At 41.5% G+C, this 20,152-nt stretch overlaps 1 protein-coding gene across 1 annotated transcript in view; it reads left to right on the plus strand.

Moving 5' to 3' along the window:
- Positions 1-20,152, plus strand: part of LOC111160197 (protein phosphatase, Mg2+/Mn2+ dependent 1H) — a 256,386-nt gene that overhangs the window by 84,165 nt on the left and 152,069 nt on the right. The window contains exon 2 of the mRNA XM_022523104.1: positions 12,972-13,137. Within this exon, the coding sequence (XP_022378812.1) occupies positions 12,972-13,137 (166 nt within the window). The remainder of the gene's footprint in view (positions 1-12,971; positions 13,138-20,152) is intronic.

Raw genomic sequence — 20,152 nt, forward strand, 5'->3', positions numbered from 1 at the left:
GACTTGCGTGAGGTTGTCTTCTATCAGCCACTTGGTGGCAACTGTTTGGGGCTCCCTCTATGTGTCCTGCTCCTGAGTTCATTAGAACTTATAATTAAAACTTATATGTAATTTATAATATATATATAATATATAATATATAATATATAATATATAATATATAATATATAATATAATTATATATAATTAGAACTTATAATTAAAAAATTAAATTTTTTCATTTGGTACAGAGTTATTTTCCTTGAAGCCAGTTGATGGGAAGCCCCTGTAAAACTATTTTAAGCTTTATGAAACAAATAGGATTAGAATTCACTTGTTATTCTAGTGGACCCCCCCCCCCATGGGATGTTATGGAGAAAATAAGTTCATTTGTTCATTCTTCATTCAGCTAACAGCTAGTGAGAGCCTACTCCCTGCTGTGTGACTTGAGATGGGGAAAAACAACTAAAATCAATATATGGCATTGCCGAGCCTACCTCTCTCTTGGACTAGTTGAACTATGTTGGTGGCCCACCTTGTCCTTTTTATTTAAGGATGATACTGGGCATCCAGTTTAATAGTTTATATCCTTGTCAGTGCATTTATCTCCTTTAAGGCCATAACAAAGTCTCATGGTACTTTATAAAGAGCTTTTTGAGGGTGTAGAGATCAGTTTGCCTAAAATGAAACCCCTGTTTGGCCCTTCTGGGGCCTGGAGCTTTAAATGCTTTTTTTTTCCCTTGTGAATTAGGGAGGATTGAAATGTTAATGGACTTGCCCGGGGTCTAGGCACAAAGATAAAAATGTTTGACCAGACAACAACCAGCTTTCAAAGGGCTACTCTTTTTATTCAGGCTTTAACCTGGGGAGTGGGGGTGGGGAACAACAACAGACTTTCTCTACAAATGAGGCTGAAGATTTTTCAAGGCAGATTATTTTCAATGAAAATAAAGTGTTATGTGTCTTTTTTTTTTTTTTAAGATTTTATTTATTTATTTGACAGAGATCACAAGTAGGCAGACAGGCAGGCAGAGAGAAAGGAGGAAGCAGGCTTCCTGCTGAGCAGAGAGCCCGATGCGGGGCTCTATCCTAGGACCCAGGGATATGATCCCAGGATCATGACCTGAGCAGAAGACAGAGGCTTTAACCCACTGAGCCACCCAGGTTCCCCTGTGTCTTTTTTAAAACAATGACTTAAGTAATGAGTGGGAAATTTATTATTGCTGTTAATGTACATTTGCAGGAATTCTGTTGGTGTGCTGAAACCATGGCAAGTGTCACAATTCCTTCTTGCAATACCTGTGTTCTATTTATAGGCTGTTGTGCAACTAATTACAAGAGCTTTGTTTGTGTGAACACAATACATCATTTAAAACCTCAGTTGCTAGGAGAAAATGCCAGAACAGCTTGTCTAGGATGTTTAATTGAATCATTTTACATAGGGTATTATTGATGGAGCCAATAAAATGAGGACAATGAGATGAGACCACCTTTCTTGTGTATAGGGTTAAGAGTATTAACTAAGTTGTTAGGTGTAAAGCTCATTTCTGACACTCACGTAATCACCCTGAGCGGAAAGTAGTGGTCATTATCCACGTCTTACTGATAAGAAGCGGAGGCCCAGGAAGATAAAGTGAAAGTCACACAGGTACTGGCTGATTAGGCATTCAGACCTGGGGAATCTGGTTCCAGAGTCTCTCTGTTCTTAACTGCCTCCCAAATTTCTAGCAGATAGAAACATGTTGCCTGCCCCTCTTGGCATTTCCTGCTCTATTGTGTGTGGAGGCAGCTAAGTCCGTGCATTTCAGGTGGACGAGTGGCCTTCCCCTCCCATAAAAGAGCTCATGTTTTAAAGATCTTTTCTAAAACCAGGACTCAGAATTCTCAAGTTAGAGTTTGATCCTTCTTACCACCAAACAACCCTCTTCTGTATAAAATTATTGTTCTTGTGTTGCCTTAATGTTCAAAAGGAATGTAGGGGACGTCTGGATTGTCCAGAACCTTGTTTATCCCAGAGAAAGGGAAAAGTCAAGATTGTATGACTTTTTGAGGAAATTGCTGATTAAAAACTTATGTATTTTTTTGATGTCTGTTGAGAGTAGAGTATTTTTATGTTTTGTTTTCATTTTGTCAATTTCAGCCTTTTTGAAATTCACAGTTTTTAAATTTGAGATGGAGTTTCATTTTGTTTTGGAAAAAAAGTGCATTTCTCTGATAGTTCTGATATATCTGGTAAATAAAGAAAGGAAACCTTATCTTTAGAAATAGTAGCTTCAAGCACATTGCTTTTTTTTTTTTCTTTAATTGCCAACAAAAACTTCTCCAAGTAATATTGTTTTAAAGTCGCTTTATTTAATGCAAAATCTCCAAACCTGACGTCCGTTTTGGGTAGGTTTTATTTTCCTTTTGCTTGCCCCCAACAGAGCAGCGCTGTGGCTTTGAATGGGAATGGCTCCAGCATCTGACAGGGCACAGACTTCCTTATTTAAATGCGGAAGCTGGACTTTGGTGATATTAATGGTTTTGCCAAAAAGATCTGGTGAATAATTGAAAGGAAATACCCAACAACAGCTTTCTGGTTTTTACCTTTGCTTTGTTGAAAGCTCATTTCAAAACAGCCAATATGAAGAAGAAAACATTGTTTTTTTATGTGGGGAGATTGATGTGACAATGTCATAGCTTCTTTCGACCTTGGGTATTTGTTCTTTAATCTTCAGTTATTTAACTATATTGGTGAGAAACTAATGATGACCCCCCAAATGCTAGAAGCAAAGTATATCCAAAGCTAAAGTTACTAATAACACCAAGATGCACATTAAATTCTGTACAAATTGGTAGCTCTTTTCTCTGCTTCACTTCTGTATTACATGTAATAATACAAAGTTGTCAGTATTCGACTGTTTTTGACCTACAACAATTTTAGACCATTCGGTGGAATAGTTAATTAAGTTCAGGAGTCAGCACGCATTTTCTGTGAAGGTATAGACAGTAAATAATATATATAGGCTTTGCAGACAGTGTGTGCAAAGTTCAAAACTATGAACGGCCGTTGTACCTGGAAATCCACAACTAAAAATATGTAAGTGAGTAAACATGGATGTATCCCACTTAAACAGTAAAATTACTGATGCTAAAATTTGGACTTCATATAACTTTCACAGGTCACAAAATATTCTTTTATTTTTTTTCCCCTCACATACATAAAAATGCAAAACTATATTTGGGGTTCATACAAAACAAGCAGTGGCCCAGATTTAGCCCATGAGCCATAGTTTGTGGACCCCTGGTGAAGTCAACGTGGGTTGCCACTGCCTTTATAATTTCTGGTACCAAGAATTTTCTGTTCACTGACCTTAGAGCAATTTCATTATCTCCTCCTCTAGCACTCCCCACCCCCAAGTCTTGTTTCATCTTCTCCTCTTCATTCATAATCATTCTGTCAGTGGAAACCTGAGAGTCCTTCCTCCTCCTTGCTCCTTTCTCCCCTGTGACCCGTGTCCAACAGGTCTTCCTGGGAATTCTCGGTTCTTTCACCTCCTCTGAAACCCTCACTTCTACCCAGTGCCAGTGCTTGAGTATGACCCCTTGGTCAACTGGACTATAGTAAGAGACCCTGGCTAATCACTTCACCTTTGTCATTTATCCTCTATAAACCATCCTCCATTAAGCCACTGTTATTTTCCTAAACAGTTTTGGTCATATGAATCCTTTGTTGAAACAATCTTAGATTCTTCCCGTGCGTCATAAGCTGTGTAGGATAAAGTTCCATAGCATTTCAGGGTCTCGTTCTGAGGTAGCTCCCTCAGCAAACCTATACTCAGACCACACCTAAACCCTCTTTATGAAGTTTATGTCACTCTGCTTTCACAGGCTGTTCCTCTGTCTGGAGAGCCTTTCCTTCTCTTTTCTCTGATTATTGATTTTCTCCTTCATTCCATCAGGCTGAACTTGGATGCCACTCCTCTATGATACTTTACCTGACTCTCTGGTTGCAGAGTTGTCTCCTCTTCTGTGTGCCCAGATCCCTTGTGAAACACAACTAGAGCATGGCATCAGTCTGGGCAAACTGTACTTATTGTCAGGAGGTCTCCCAACTACAGATGACTGTGGGCTTCTTGGGAGTGGAAACCACATCCTAGTCTTCTTGGTTCATCCCCATGTGGTTACACAGTTAATATATTTAAAGTAAACTTTTCAGTCAGTATATTATGTATCTGATAAGTGTCTTGGTTTACTTATGAAGTCCCACAGATCAGGATGCAGGGTTGCAGAACCAAACGCCTTGGGTCCAGGCTGGTTACCTCAGTGGTACAAGCTGACAGAGTGAGGTCTGGGGTGAGCTAGGGGAGAAATATCCTATCTCTGATTGTCGTCACAGGAGACTGAGACACTTGTGTAACCTGATGTACTGTTTTTTGAGAGAAATGGGAAAATGAAGACTTTAATGTAAATATCCCAATTTTTTCAACATTGGCAACTAGTTCACTTTTTTTCCCCTCTTAAGAATTTATTTGAGAGAGAGAGAGCAAGAAAGAGAGAGGTAGCATGAGCAGGGGGAGGGGCAGACAGAGAGGGAGAAGCAGGCTCCCTGCTGACCAGGGAGCCCGACTCGGGGCTCAGTCCTGTCCCAGCACTGCGGGATCAGGACCTGAGCTGAAGGCAGACGCTTAATGGACTGAGCCACCCAGGCATTCCCTACTAGTTCACTTTTTAAAAAAACATTTTGTGGACAAAAACTTTAAAATAGTAACCTCTCTGGGGGCTGAATATGGCTCTTGAGATCCCAGTTAGTCCCTTGATTGGTCACATCCCTTCATGACAGGGCCTGGGAACCAGAGGTGTGAGGTTGCCAGCTGGAGAAGACGTGCCTGTATGTGCTCTTTCCCACCCATCGTTTATCTTCCTTCTTGACCACCTGCCTCCTGCACGTGTTGGTACGTAGTTACCTTCCAAAAGGGGAGAGCCTCACACCCCAGAAAATTCCAGTTCCTGACCCTTTTTCCTCCCTGCCTGGTAACACCTGACTGACTGTTAACTCATGGGCTGGGATGACCTACCCTGAGGTGGCTGAAACTGCCAGGGAGAAGCTCTTATTCTCGCTGAATGTTCTGGTTGTTTTGCTGATGGCTGTTATCAAAGGCTTAGCTTCCTGGTCAGAGGCATGGTTTTCTAGTATACCAAGAATGAGAGGTTATTAACTCCCTTGGAGGTAGGGATTAAGTTGTCCATATATTCCAGCTTATTTGGGTGGTCAGTAGCCCCTTCAGAGAGTCACACAAAACATTACCTAGGAGGTTACATAGGAAAGAGAATTTTAATAATCGGTAGTTGTATTTGGTCTCCCATAAATGATTCATTTCCATTCCCTCCCCCTACAGCCTTTTGCTGTCTGCTTCTCAATTATATATGAATCAACAATCTCTCACTTCACCTGATGGCCTTTGTCAATTACTTTCTCCTTCTTAGCCAGTGTAATTACTGCCTGCTTAGCAGTAGTAACACTAGTGTAAACTTTATAGCCTAAACTGTTCAGGCCTTTATTTCTTTTAAAAACAAAGCAATATAATAATAATGACCAAAACAACCAAGCCAGATTCTGTATTTGGCCATCTTCTGTGGGGTCTGAGACCTGAGCTTTTGAATCCAGGAGCCTAGGGGTCCAGAAATGGCATCTGTGGGCAGGTCTGGATGGAAATCTAGAAACAATGCAGTCATGACCCTGTGAGTGCTTTCCTAGGTACTGAACGCTGTCACATGTGGCTTCATTGTTGTAATAATTTTGAGAAGAGGACTCAGAGGAGCAGATGTCCTTGCTCAAGGTCCCTGTTCTGGCAAGTGTCACGTGATGCTGCTTGAAGGCTCTGGGTGCATGAAGGCGGCCATGTGTCCTGGAGGCAGGCAGAGGGATCCTAACAGGAGGGAGGGGGAGAGTCTCTTCAGATTTTCACAACTGCATAAAGTCCCTTGGGCCTAACAGAAGGAAGAGCTAGCTTTGTATTGGATATAATATTAATAAATAATATATCCTGAGTGCTCACTGGGTACCAGACACTCTTAAATACTTCCCATGCTAGGGCATTTCATTCTCATGCTCTGTGTGATTGAAGAGGACTACTATCCCCATTTTAAAGAGAGAAAGTAACTTGTGCAGGAACACACAGCTAGGATTAGTAATTAGCAGAGAGACCAGGTCTGGACTAGGTCTCTCCAACCGTTGTCCCTGTTGTGACGTCTCAGGAGCATATGGTCGGGGCGGAGGTTGGTGAGGAAGGAGGGGACGGCTGTCACATACTAGCACAGTAAATGATGCTTGGAATCCTTCAAAGAAAATGTCAGCTGGGACTCTCCTCTCTTGATTGTCTTTGTAAACCCTTTTGAGAATGATTCCATTGCCTATTCTCTGGGTCTGTGTCTTTTGTGACAGGGCTCATGGCTTGAGTATACTTGAGGGTACTTACTTGTCTGAATTTAGTAATAGCTACCTGTTGTCTGTGTCATAGTATCAGGGAAGTGTCCTTGTAGCCAAGATTTTGAGCAGATGATAAGGCAGATAACTTGATAGTTTAACAATCACAGTTAAAACCACAATGAGATACCACCTCACACCAGTCAGAATGGCTAAAATTAACAAGTCAGGAAATGACAGATGCTGGCGAGGATGCGGAGAAAGGGGAACCCTCCTACACTGTTGGTGGGAATGCAAGCTGGTGCAACCCCTCTGGAAAACAGCATGGAGGTTCCTCAAAATGTTGAAAATAGAACTACCCTATGACCCAGCAATTGCACTGCTGGGTATTTACCCTAAAGATACAAACGTAGTGATCCGAAGGGGCACGTGCACCCGAATGTTTATAGCAGCAATGTCTACAATAGCCAAACTATGGAAAGAACCTAGATGTCCATCAACAGAGGAATGGATAAAGAAGATGTGGTATATATACACAATGGAATACTATGCAGCCATCAAAAGAAATGAAATCTTGCCATTTGCGACGACGTGGATGGAACTAGAGGGTATCATGCTTAGCGAAATAAGTCAATCGGAGAAAGACAACTATCATATGATCTCCCTGATATGAGGGAGAGGAGATGCAACATGGGGGGTTAAGGGGGTAGGAGAAGAGTAAATGAAACAAGATGGGATTGGGAGGGAGACAAACCATAAGTGACTCTTAATCTCACAAAACAAACTGAGGGTTGATGGGGGGAGGGGGTTTGGGAGAGGGGGGGGTGGGGTTATGGACATTGGGGAGGGTATGTGCTATGGTGAGTGCTGTGAAGTGTGTAAACCTGGCGATTCACAGACCTGTACCCCTGGGGATAAAAATATATTATATGTTTATAAAAAATAAAATTAAAAAAATAACAGGAATTTACTGCTGAGATTAAGTTGAGTTTTTAAAAATTTGTGACTAGAGTATTTCACAAACAGAAAGAAGGAAAACAAGTTTCTAACAGAGATATATATGACAGTGACATAGAATCAATCGTTTGCTCCTTTGAAATAGGTTTTGCTACCGCTGTGGCCTCATGGTCACCTTCATGCTGGTACTCAGATCATAGCTTCAAGTTGTGTCTGATACACACATAGGATTTCTGACTTCCAAGTCTTTCAAATTCTGTGTGTGCCTGTTCTTATAAGGGGGAGAAATCTAGGTGTTTGGGTACAATTGAAGGTAGACAAAGCCCTAAAACAAATTTAACTTTATCACACGTCTCTCCCAGGGCAGATGTGCCATGGTCTTCTTAGAGGTGAAAGAAGTGAATGTAAACTCTTCATATTGAGGAGACAGAGGCATTCTTCCTGTTCATCCTCCAACAGTTCTCCCCCCGCGTTTTAATCCTAACTTCAATTTTTCCAGTTCTTTTTTTTTTTTCTCAAAGATTTTATTTATTTGACAGAGATCACAAGTAGGCAGAGAGGCAGGCAGAGAGAGAGAGGAAGGGAAGCAAGCTCCCTGCTGAGCTCGATCCCAGGACCCTAAGATCATGACCTGAGCTGAAGGCAGAGGCTTTAATCCACTGAGCCACCAAGGCGCCCCCATTTTTCCAGTTCTTGATTGATGACCAGAAATCCCCCTCGCCAGCACACGTAACTTAGCCACTCCTAGAATTTAATCCACAAAGCACTGCTCAAGAACTGAAGTTTATAGAAGTTAAGTAGGTTGGCTGAACACTTTGCCCGTCCACTTGGCAGTGATTTAGCCTTTAACAAGAACAATAGTGGTGGCTAACTCACGGATCTGACAGGAGGCTTAAATGAGTTCATTACTGCCTGTAAAGCTAACGACAGTGCCTGGCACTTAGTTCATTCTCAACAAATGTGAGAGAGTGTTATTCCTCCACATATCGCCAGTAGCAGAGTTGATTCCTGGTTATCGTTCACTCATTCAGCAAACATTTGTTGAGCACCTGCTGGGTGCTGTGTTCTGGGGAGAGAGCCTGTGTTCTTAATTGCTATGCTCATTGCCTCCAGTTCAATTCCAAGGAAGATAGCTTCCCTCTTTGTAGGCAATTGGAAAATAATGTCCCTAAAGATAGGACAGTTCCTGGTCCACCAGCACTTTGCTTTTAAGTCTTTAAGCATCAGGCTAAGATAAAGAATTCACATCTTAAAGTCATTCCTCTTGATCTCAAGATAGTGCTGACTTCATGCTGGAGCAGAAGATAAGTAGGGACTGTAGCTATGGGTACAGCTGCTTAGATTAAATAAAATTATCGAATCTATTAATAGCGTGATGCTCCTTTGCTTGGGGAAACAAAGTGTTTCTCGGTTTACTTTTAGAGGAATTGAAGATTTCATGTACATTTTATAAACAGATAATTTGCCTCTGAAGAACAAAATAAAAGATTTAAATTGTTAGAGACCAATCTTTTTAAAGCCAGAGTACTTTAAGGAGAACCAGGTCATGGTGGGCCTGGGTGGCTCAGTCATTAAGCATTTGCCTTTGGCTCAGGTCATGATCAAGCCCCCAGTCAGGCTCCCTGCTCTGCGGGAAGCCTGCTTCTCCCTCTCTCACTCCCTCTGCTTGTGTTCCCTCTCTCCCTCTGTCTCTCTCTAACGAATAAATAAAATCCTAAAAAAAAAAGAGAAGAAGAAGAAGAACCATGTTTTCTAGCAAAGATGGAGTAAGGGATTTGAAATGATATGAAATATAGGACAAGAAATTGTGGGGGGGTTTTTTGTTGTTGTTGAAGGCAATGGCTTTAAATTAATCTGACTTTAATATCTGAATAATAACCAGATATCTGACCAAACAGGCTTCCCAGGTTGGGGCTGCTGTCTTCCCATCAGGGCAACATTTCTGACTGTTTGATATTTCGTTAGTGTCATTCACAAGCTGTATTCAACCTGAAATGGCAAAGTAAGGCCACTAGTGATCTGTCACAGTTCTCTGGCTTTGATGAGTCATTGCAGTACAGCACTCTGAACCAAGTGCGGGTAAGAATAGATACGCAATAGGAAAATAAAACAACTGAGAGCCACAGGAGAAATTGCTGGGAGCTCACAAGTGTGCATGGCTCTGCCGTATTTAGCTGCATGACCTTGTGCACAGCGGAGACCTCCAGGGCCCCAGGCTGCTTGTGCACAAAAGAAAGTTTCTAAGGTTTCTTGCTGAAGTTAGGTCAACTTTGGAGTTTAATATTCACTGAGAGCGGGAGGAAGTAAAGCCCTTTCAGGTGCCCACGGTTCAGGATGTATGTAATTATAGTAGCTTTGTTGACTGGTGGAAAACAGCAGTGGCAGATGAGTCAGCCTGGCCTGTCGCTATTGGAGACCAGTGATGCTTTTTTTGTTACAAAAAGACTTGACTGCAGCCCAAGTTTAGGTGACAGTGGTAGGGGTGATACCAAGTTCCAGAAATAGCAGCTGGGATGTTGAACAGAGGACGATATGGAGGGGACGGTTGTCACGAATTGGTTTTCCCAGCCAAACCTCCACTTCTACTTTCCGTGGGGAAGCCGTTCGTGGGAGAGGCATGGGGAGGGTATCGTCCCCAGCCAGCCAGCCAGCAGCCCACCCCTCATGGGTTGCTTGGCAAGTTGCTACCCATGACTGAGAAGAGGCAGGTGGTATTTCATACCGCCTTCCTCTGCCCGGTTTGGTTCTCCAAAGGTAGATGTGAGAAGGAGACTCTGGACAAACGTATGTGCTCTGCCAGCTGCAAACCGTGGGACCAAACGTGGACTCATCTCAAGACAGGCAGATCTGAACCATCCATCCCTCATCCTCCGTCTGGGTCCTTTCTCCACTAGTTACAGAAGAGGCAGCTTATTCCCATTTGTCACGCCTGGTAGTGAGCTACCTGATTCTAATCTGCTGCTCCTGTGCCTCCCCACACGGTTCAGCCTGGCCTACCACAGACCGTGCAAGACCCCATGTGTAATAGGAAGAGACTGGGTTGGGGGGTTCGTTCTGCGTCCTAGCGGCACCACTTCCTGGCTGCAAAACCTGGACTAATTGATTTAGCTCAGGTGGTGAGTGTGGTAGTATTAATAGTCTTCAAGCACACGGTGACTTAAACCATAGGAAATTACATTTTAACTTAAACCATATGAAAGTCTCTCCTCCTGAAGGAGGGAGAGTGAAGGTGGGGCAGAAAACTAGGCCTTGATCTCTTCCATTCCCATCCCTCCATCAGCAAGAGTGTGTCATAAACACAAGAGACAGATTTGACCTCAGAGGTCACAAGGATCCCCACCTCCCTGCACAGGCCCCTAGACAATGAGTTTCAGACTCTGTAAGCAGCGATCTACTTTTTAAAAATCTTACACAGAAGTGTAATACATAAAGTGAGTAAAAGTAGGCTTTTGTGTATAAACATATGCTTGCATTGAAATTTATAATAAACCCCGTCAGGATTATGGAGCAGTTTTGATTAACCCAAAAATTTGCGATAAGGACAATAATAGATGACAGGTGTGGTCTTTTTCATATAACATATAGATAAGCAATTACAAGTGATATTTTTTTAAAAATTTCTCTTCCCAGTCAAGTGGTAAGTCAATTAAAGAGAAAAGATAGGCTTATTATGCCAAAGCTGCCTGAATATGTAGACCATGGACATTTCTATGTTCACGTGTAACAGATGGGAATGAACTTCTAAATTATTGCATTTTTTCCCAAAATGCTGTACATTTAAAAAATAAATTTAAAGTAAATATTAAGGGGCACCTGGGTGGCTCAGTTGGTTAAGTGTCTGTCTGCATTTGGCTGAGGCTCAGGTCATGGTCTTCAGGTCCTGGGATTGGCATTGCCCCTCCTCTGTCTCAAATGAATAATTTTTTTTTTTTTTTTAATGAAGTAAATGTTAAAACATCTGAAACATGTCCATACACTCCCAACATTTGGTAGAAGGATGCTTGAAACACACCCTTAGGTCTTGGGGTAACTCGGATCCCCATTTCCTCTCTGTTTCCCTTTCGGTTATGGTGAGTGTGCATTGGCTTATGGAAATCTATGCAGTTTTTAATACTGAGAGCCATTTGATATTAAAAAAACTGTTAAATTTGGATAAGGTCTGCAGTCTGATTATAGTATTTCATCAGTGTTAGTTGCCTGTTGTGCTATTCTACTGTAGGGATGTCAAATAATACAGCTGGGGGAAGGGTGCCTGAAACTGTGCATTGTTTTAGCAATTTACTCTGAGTCTATAATTATTTGATGATTCAAAATTTTAAAAAGTTATTTGGAAAGGATTATCTTCTACTTACGAGGGAATATAACCAGTTTGATAGAGTGGTGTACACATCACACTTACAGAATGGATTTCTAGATTTCCTACTATCTTACCTTAAAAAATAAAAAAAGCATCTTTTCTTTTCCTTGCTACTGAGTTCTGTTCCCCACCCCTCCACATTCATTCTGTCACCGACTGTGACACTGTTGAAGTTTTGAAAAGAAAACACAGCCAATGGCAAAGAGAGCTCTCTCTTTTGGGAAATCTATTTTAGCTGCGAATTAATTACTTAATAAGAAAATGATGCTGAGGGCGCCTGGGTGGCTCAGTGGTTAAAGCCTCTGCCTTCGGCTCAGGTCATGATCTCAGGGTCCTGGGATCGAGTCCCGCATCGGGCTCTCTGCTCAGCAGGGAGCCTGCCTCCTCCTCCTCTCTCTCTCTGCCTGCCTCTCTGCCTACTTGTGGTCTGTCTGTCAAATAAATAAAAAAAAATTTTAAAAAAATCTTTAAAAAAAAAAAAAAAAAGAAAAGAAAAGAAAAAGAAAATGATGCTGAAACCCAAGAGTTCACCTGCAGTCACCTGATACAGAAAAGGTAGATGAATGATGTAGCATGTTCTTCTAAAATGTTCCTATGCTTAAAACACTTAGTAATTAGGCAAAGCATTATCAACATGCTGTAATATCATACGGTCACATGTCCAAATCAGAGTCCCCTATAGCCTAGTGTAATGGTACAATGTGATGAATATTATTCTATAGGAGAAAAAAATGAAGGATTAAAGATAATTTTTAAAATACACCTTTGATGAACTTTCTTTTCTGTGAATAAAGTAAAAGTGGGCACAGCGGTAGTGAAATGTGGTTCTCTGTTCTCTTGGATTTTATAGTGTGCTGTAAATTACTGCACTGCCTTGTTCTTTGATAAGATTAATGGTGGGTTTTGCTCTTTATCACTTGGAGAAAAGCAACAGAATTCCCCCCCAGCCTGTCCATCAATCTTCATGGTAATTGCCAAAAGAGTGTCTCCTGTGTTTTGACCAAAATGGATTGGTGGGATTGCTCACAGCCGTCAGACACCTGGGAAGGTGAGCTGGGCTCAAAATAGTGCTTTAGGAAATGTTTTAAAGTGTGCTAATATAATTCCATTTTAGCAAAATTAGTTTACTTGGGAACATAAAATAACAAGATCACAGGGTCCTGTGCTCTAGGTAGGGCTTTATTTTTGGAGCCTGCCAAGGCTGACCCTTGAGACTGGGCTCTGAGCTTTCCTGAAATCACTGTCTGACCACTCTTCTGGCTTCTTCTGCAGGGTTATCAATGCTGGGAAGAGCACACATAATGAAGACCAAGCCAGCTGTGAGGTCCTCACTGTGAAGAAGAAAGCAGGGGCCCTTACCTCAACCCCAAACAGGAACTCGGCTAAGAGACGGTCCTCCCTTCCCAATGGGGAGGGGCTGCAACTGAAGGAGAACTCGGTAAGATCCTCTTCACCCCTAGTTCTCAGGTGAGAGGCACATGGGCACCCTGGCCCCACTGTGAGGAGCTAGAGCTGAATCCCATCTGCAGTGGGAGAGAGAAAAGCAATGTCCCCAGAGTTAATGGGGCAGCCCGTCTGTACTCAGGGTAGCACACAGTCACAGCTGGAGGTGACAGGTGTGTGAAGAGCTGGTGCTTATTAGGTTCTTAACACTTAGAGTAAATAAAACACCCACATCGTAGATAGGTTTTGTTGAGACACAATATGTATATTGTTTGGTGGTTGTAAAAGAGCCACTTAAAAGATTTTCATGAAGGAGGTGGTCTCCAGAAGCCTCTCTTGAGGGATGGAAGGAACTCTAGCCATTGGCTTACAGCCCTGCCCCAGCTCTGCCCCCTTCTTGCGCTGGCCTGTCAGAGTTGTCCAGCAGGAGCCTCTGGCTGATGCTCTTCCCAGTTAGTCCTTGTCTCAGTTGGCCCAAAGCCCTTGCATCCCGTGGGATGCAGACTGAATGCCCCGTTGACAAACCGTAGCGTTTCTCCTCTCTTCGGTTTCTGGAGAAGAATGCAGACATCTTCAGAAAGTTCTGAAGAAGCACTCAGAAAAGTATAGGAAATAATTGGTACTCTGTCCACCAGCGGATTATTTAGCTTACAGAAAAGAAAGTTTGAGATGATCCGAATGTGACTTTTTATTCTAGTAATCTTGCAGATATTTTTGTATATTCATTTTTAGAGGATTGTAAAGGGTCCAGGAATCTTTTCTCCGTGTAAGAAATAGTATCTCATTGCGTTTATACGCAGGGAATGAGACTCCTGATTTATTTGGTTCATACTAGTTCAACTTAGAAACACAGTGACTTATAGAGACTCATCAATTGTACTTGTGTTCAAGGCTAAAGGAAGCATTGACTGGGCTTTTCCCAAAGGGCCAGAGTCAAGGACTCAGATGGGCTGTACAGATGAAAATGGTTAAGGGCACAGGCTCTGGAACAGTAGGTTTCAGGGTAATCCATCATAGTCCATCATTTATCAAACCGTTTAATTTTAGCATAGTTATTTTTTCTTTGAGCCTTAGTTTCCTAGAAAAAGGAGTAATAATAGTTACTATTACCAAGTATGGTGGGAAAAGACTAGTTGGAAGTATGAAATCCGTTGTCTGTGGAAATGTTGAGCCGGTGTCTTAATTAATAAATCCTTGATAAATGTGAGCAGTTACTATCCTAAAGTCAGTTCCGCTTGAGGGATTCTCTGTGGATAATGTCCACTGAATTTTGTCTGTTTATCCATTTGGTAGTGAGCAATCACACAATTTTCCTTCATGCCTATTTGACAGGATTGTTTCGAGGATTGAGTTATTACGGAAAAGGACTCAGAGTCCGTGAGATATTGATGATAATTGATATGGGTGCCAGTGACTTCATGTTGCTCTTTCCCCTGATAGTTCTCCCCTGCCACCAGGATATGAAGTGATTTCTGTAAAAATTAGTCAGTACTGACATTTGGCCCGAGGCCAGTTGATGATGTCATTTTTCCTTGTTGCTAAATTCCTCCTAGAAAGAGAGCCAGGAGTAACTTTTTACTTCCTGTCCTTAAGAACAGTGAAACCAGGGACACCTGGGTGTCTCAGTCACTTAAGTGTCTGATTCTTGGTTTCGGCTCAGGTCATGATCTCAGGGTCCTTAGATCGAGAACCCCCCACCCCTAGTGGGGCTCTCCACTGAGCGTAGAGCCTGCTTAAGATTCTTTCCCTTTCCAGGGCACCTGGGTGGCTCAGTTAGTTAAGCGTCTTCTGTCTACTCAGGTCATGATTCCAGGGTCCTGGGATTGAGCCCTGTGTGGGGCTCCCTGCTCATTGCAGAGTCTGCTTCTCCCTCTGCCCCTCACCTCCCACTCTCTTTCTCTTGTTCTCTCTCAAATAAATACTTTTTAAAAAAAACCTTGGGGGTGCCTCAGTGGCTCAGTCATTAAGCATCTGTCTTCAGGTCAGGTCATGAGCCCGGGGTCCTGGGATCAAGTCCCTCATTGGGCTCCTTGCTCAGCGGGAAGCCTGCTTTCTCTCTCTCACTCCTCCTGCTTGTGTTCCCTCTCTCGCTGTGTCTATCAAATAAATAAATAAAAATTTTAAATCTTAAAAAGAAATTCTCCTTTGCCTTCTGTCCCATCACTTACCCCCTCTTATAAATAAATAAATAAATAAATAAATGTTGTGGGTTTTGTTTTGAAACAAAAACAAAAAACAAAAAAGCAGTGAAACCAGTGCCTTAGTTCTTTAGGATGGTGCTATGAACCTCGCTTGTGATCATTCTGTAGCTCTGTTGGGTCCTTGTTCCAGGAGGCAGCGAGGAGATGCCAAGCAGAGTGGACACTTCCCGCCCTTCCATTTCCTGCTCCAACTGTAGGCACCTCACTCCTATCTGCCTTATATATTGGGCTTTTTATTAAGAGTTTAAGGCAAGAGCTGTGCTGTTGTTTTTTAATTATGGGAAATTATACATAACCTAAAATTTATCATCTTAACCAATTTTTAGGTGTACAGTATAGTGGCATCAAACACTTTTTTACCATTACTCCCCTCCATCTCCAAAACTTTATCTGAAATTGAAACTCTACCCATTAAACTCTAACCCCTGTTCTTCCCTGCCCTCAGTCCTTGGCAGTTAACTATTTTACTTTTTTCTCTACAAATTTGACTACTCTAGGTACCTCATATAAGTGGAATTATACAATATTTGTCATTTTGTGTCTGGTTTATTTCATTTATAATGTCTTCAGAATTCATCTGTGTTGTAGAATGTGTCAAAATTTCATTCTTTGTTAAGACTGAATAATATTCCGTTGTTATGTATACGTACCATTTTATCAATTTGTCCATCAAGGGACACTTGCTTCTATCTTCTGGCTATTGTGAATAATATTGCTATAAACATAGGTCTACAGATATCTGTCAGTCCCTGCTTTCAGTTCTTTTGGATTTATGGCCAGAGTGGAATTTCTGGATCATACAGTAATTCTGTTTAAGTTTTTGAGGAGCTGCCATACTGTTTTCTCCAGTAGCTGCATCATTTTCCGTTACAACCAGCAATGCACAGGAATCCAATTTCTCCCCATTCTTGCCAACACTTGTTGATTTCTGTTTTTTTTTTTTTTTTTTTAAGTAGCCATCCTAATGGGTTGAAGTGGTATCTCCTGGTTTTGTATTTCCCTAATGGTTAGTGATGTTGAGCATTTTTTATGTGTTTATTGGCCAGATATAGCTTCTTTTTTTTTTTTTTTAAAGATTTTATTTATTTATTTGACAGAGAGAAATCACAAGTAAGCAGAGAGGCAGGCAGAGAGAGAGGAGGAAGCAGGCTCCCTGCTGAGCAGAAAGCCCAATGCGGGGCTCGAACCCAGGACCTGGGATCATGACCCGAGCCGAAGGCAGCGGCCTAACCCACTGAGCCACCCAGGCGCCCCCAGATATAGCTTCTTAAAAGAAACATCAAGTGTTCTTTATTCAGTATTTATCTTTCTATCTTTGAATCCTTTGCCCATTTTTTTTTTAATTTTTAAATTTTTGGCACCTGGGTGGCTCAGTGGGTTAAAGCCTCTGCCTTCAGCTCAGGTCATGATCTCAGGGTCCTGGGATTGAGCCCCGCATCGGGCTCTCTGCTCATCAGGAAGCCTGCTTCCTCCTCTCTCTCTGTCTGCCTCTCTATCTACTTGTGATCTCTGTCAAATAAATAAATAAAATCTTTAACCAAAAAAAAAAAAATAAATTTTTAAATTTTTTTTATAAACATATAATGTATTATTAGCCCCAGGGCTACAGGTCTGTGAATCGCCAGGTTTTCACACTTCACAGCACTCACCATAGCACATACCCTCCCCAATGTCCATAACCCCACCACCCTCTCCCGATCCCCCTCCCCCCAGCAACCCTCAGTTTGTTTTGTGAGATTAAGAGTCTCTTATAGTTTGTCTCCCTCCCAATCCCATCTTGTTTTATTTATTCTTTTCCTACCCCCCAGACCCCCCACGTTATATCTCCACTTCCTCATATCAGGGAGATCATATGATAGTTGTCTTTCTCCAATTGACTTATTTCGCTAAGCATAATACCCTCTAGTTCCATCCATGTTGTCACAAATGGCAAGATTTCATTTCTTTTGATGGCTGCATAGTATTCCATTGTATATATATATACCACCTCTTCTTTATCCATTCATCTGTTGTTGTACATCTAAGTTCTTTCCATAGTTTGGCTATTGTGGACATTGCTGCTATAAACATTCGGGTTCACGTGCCCCTTTGGATCACTACATTTGTATCTTTAGGGTAAATACCCAGTAGTGCCATTGCTGGGTCATAGGGTAGCTCTATTTTCAACTTTTTGAGGAACCTCCATGCTGTTTTCCAGAGTGGTTGCAACAGCTTGCATTCCTACCAACAGGGGTAGGAGGGTTCCCCTTTCTCTGCATCCTCGCCAGCATGTCATTTCCTGACTTGTTAATTTTAGCCATTCTGACTGGTGTGAGGTGATATCTCATTGTGGTTTTGATTTGTATTTCCCTGATGCCGAGTGATGTGGAGCATTTTTTTCATGTGTCTGTTGGCCATCTGGATGTCTTCTTTGCAGAAATGTCTGTTCATGTCCTCTGCCCATTTCTTGATTGGATTATTTGTTCTTTGGGTGTTGAGTTTGCTAAGCTTTTTATAGATTTTGGATACTAGCCCTTTATCTGATATGTCGTTTGCAAATATCTTCTCCCATTCTGTCAGTTGTCTTTTGGTTTTGTTAACTGTTTCCTTTGCTGTGATCTTGATGAAATCCCAATAGTTCATTTTTGCCCTTTCTTCCCATGCCTTTGGCGATGTTCCTAGGAAGAAGTTGCTGCTGCTGAGGTCAAAAGGTTGCTGCCTGTGTTCTCCTCAAGGATTTTGATGGATTCCTTTCTCACATTGAGGTCCTTCATCCATTTTGAGTCTATTTTCGTATGTGGTGTAAATAAATGGTCCAGTTTCATTTTTCTGCATGTGGCTGTCCAATTTTCCCAACACCATTTGTTGAAGAGGCTGTCTTTTTCCCATTGGACATTGTTTCCTGCTTTGTTGAAGGTTAGTTGACCATAGAGTTGAGGGTCTACTTCTGGGCTCTCTATTCGGTTCCATTGATCTATGTGTCTGTTTTTGTGCCAGGACCATACTGTCTTGATGATGACAGCTTTGTAATAGAGCTTGAAGTCTGGAATTGTGATGCCACCAACTTTGGCTTTCTTTTTCAATATTCCTCTGGCTATTTGAGGTCTTTCCTGGTTCCATATAAATTTTAGGGTTATTTGTTCCATTTATTTGAAAAAATTGATGGGATTTTGATAGGGATTGCATTAAATGTGTAGATTGCTTTAGGTAGCATAGACATTTTCACAATATTTGTTCTTCCAATCCAGGAGCATGGAACATTTTTCCATTTCTTTGTGTCTTCCTCAATTTCTTTCATGAGTGTTTTATAGTTTTCTGAGTATAGATTCTTTGCCTCTTTGGTTAGGTTTATTCCTAGGTATCTTATGGTTTTGGGTGCAATTGTAAATGGGATTGACTCCCTAATTTCTCTTTTTTCTGTCTTGTTGGTGGTGTAAAGAAATGCAACTGATTTCTGTGCATTGATTTTATATCCTGACACTTTACTGAATTCCTGTATAAGATCTAGCAGTTTTGGAGTGGAGTCTTTTGAGTTTTCCACATATAGTATCATATTATCTGCAAAGAGTGATAGTTTCACTTCTTCTTTGCTGATTTGGATGCCTTTAATTTCTTTTTGTTTTCTGATTGCTGAGGCTAGGACTTCTAGTACTATGTTGAATAGCAGTGGTGATAATGGACATCCCTGCCGTGTTCCTGACCTTAGTGGAAAAGCTTTCAATTTTTCTCCATTGAGAATGATATTTGCGGTGGGTTTTTCATAGATGGCCTTGATAACATTGAGGTATGTGCCCTCTATCCCTACACTTTGAAGAGTTTTGATCAGGAAGGGATGCTGTACTTTGTCAAATGCTTTTTCAGCATCTTTTGAGAATATCATATGGTTCTTCTTTCTTTTAGTAATGTATTGTGTCACATGATTGATTTGCAGATGCTGAACCAACCTTGCAGCCCTGGAATAAATCCCACTTGGTCGTGGTGAATAATCCTTTTTTTTTTTTTTTTAAAGATTTTATTTATCCATTTGACAGACAGAGATCACAAGTAGGCAGAGAGGCAGGCAGAGAGAGAGAGAGGAGGAAGCAGGCTCCCCACAGAGCAGAGAGCCCAATGCAGGGCTCGATCCCAGGACCCTGGGATCATGACCTAAGCCGAAGGCAGCGGCTTTAACCCACTGAGCCACCCAGGCGCCCCGTGAATAATCCCTTTAATGTACTGTTGGATCCTATTGGCTAGTATTTTGGTGAGAATTTTCGAATCTATGTTCATCAAGGATATTGGTCTATAATTCTCTTTTTTGATGGGATCCTTGTCTGGTTTTAGGATCAAGGTGATGCTGGCCTCATAAAATGAGTTTGGAAGTTTTCCTTCCATTTCTATTTTTTGGAACAGTTTCAGGAGAATGGGAATTAATTCTTCTTTAAATGTTTGGTAGAATTCCCCCGGGAAGCCGTCTGGCCCTGGGCTTTTGTTTGTTTGGAGATTTTTGATGACTGTTTCAATCTCCTTACTGGTTATGGGTCTATTCAGGTTTTCTGTTTCTTCCGGGTTCAGTTGTGGTAGTTTATATGTCTCTAGGAATGCATCCATTTCTTCCAGATTGTCAAATTTGTTGGCGTAGAGTTGCTCATAGTATATGATTATAATTGTTTGTATTTCTTTGGTGTTGGTTGTGATCTCTCCTCTTTCATTCATGATTTTATTTATTTGGGTCCTTTCTCTTTTCTTTTTGATAAGTCTGGCCAGGGGTTTATCAATCTTATTAATTCTTTCAAAGAACCAGCTCCTAGTTTCGTTGATTTGTTCTGTTGTTTTTTTTTTTGGTTTCTA

Source organism: Enhydra lutris, unplaced genomic scaffold (assembly GCF_002288905.1).
Source record: "Enhydra lutris kenyoni isolate GAN:26980312 unplaced genomic scaffold, ASM228890v2 scaffoldscaffold74, whole genome shotgun sequence".
Lineage (NCBI taxonomy): Eukaryota > Metazoa > Chordata > Mammalia > Carnivora > Mustelidae > Enhydra > Enhydra lutris.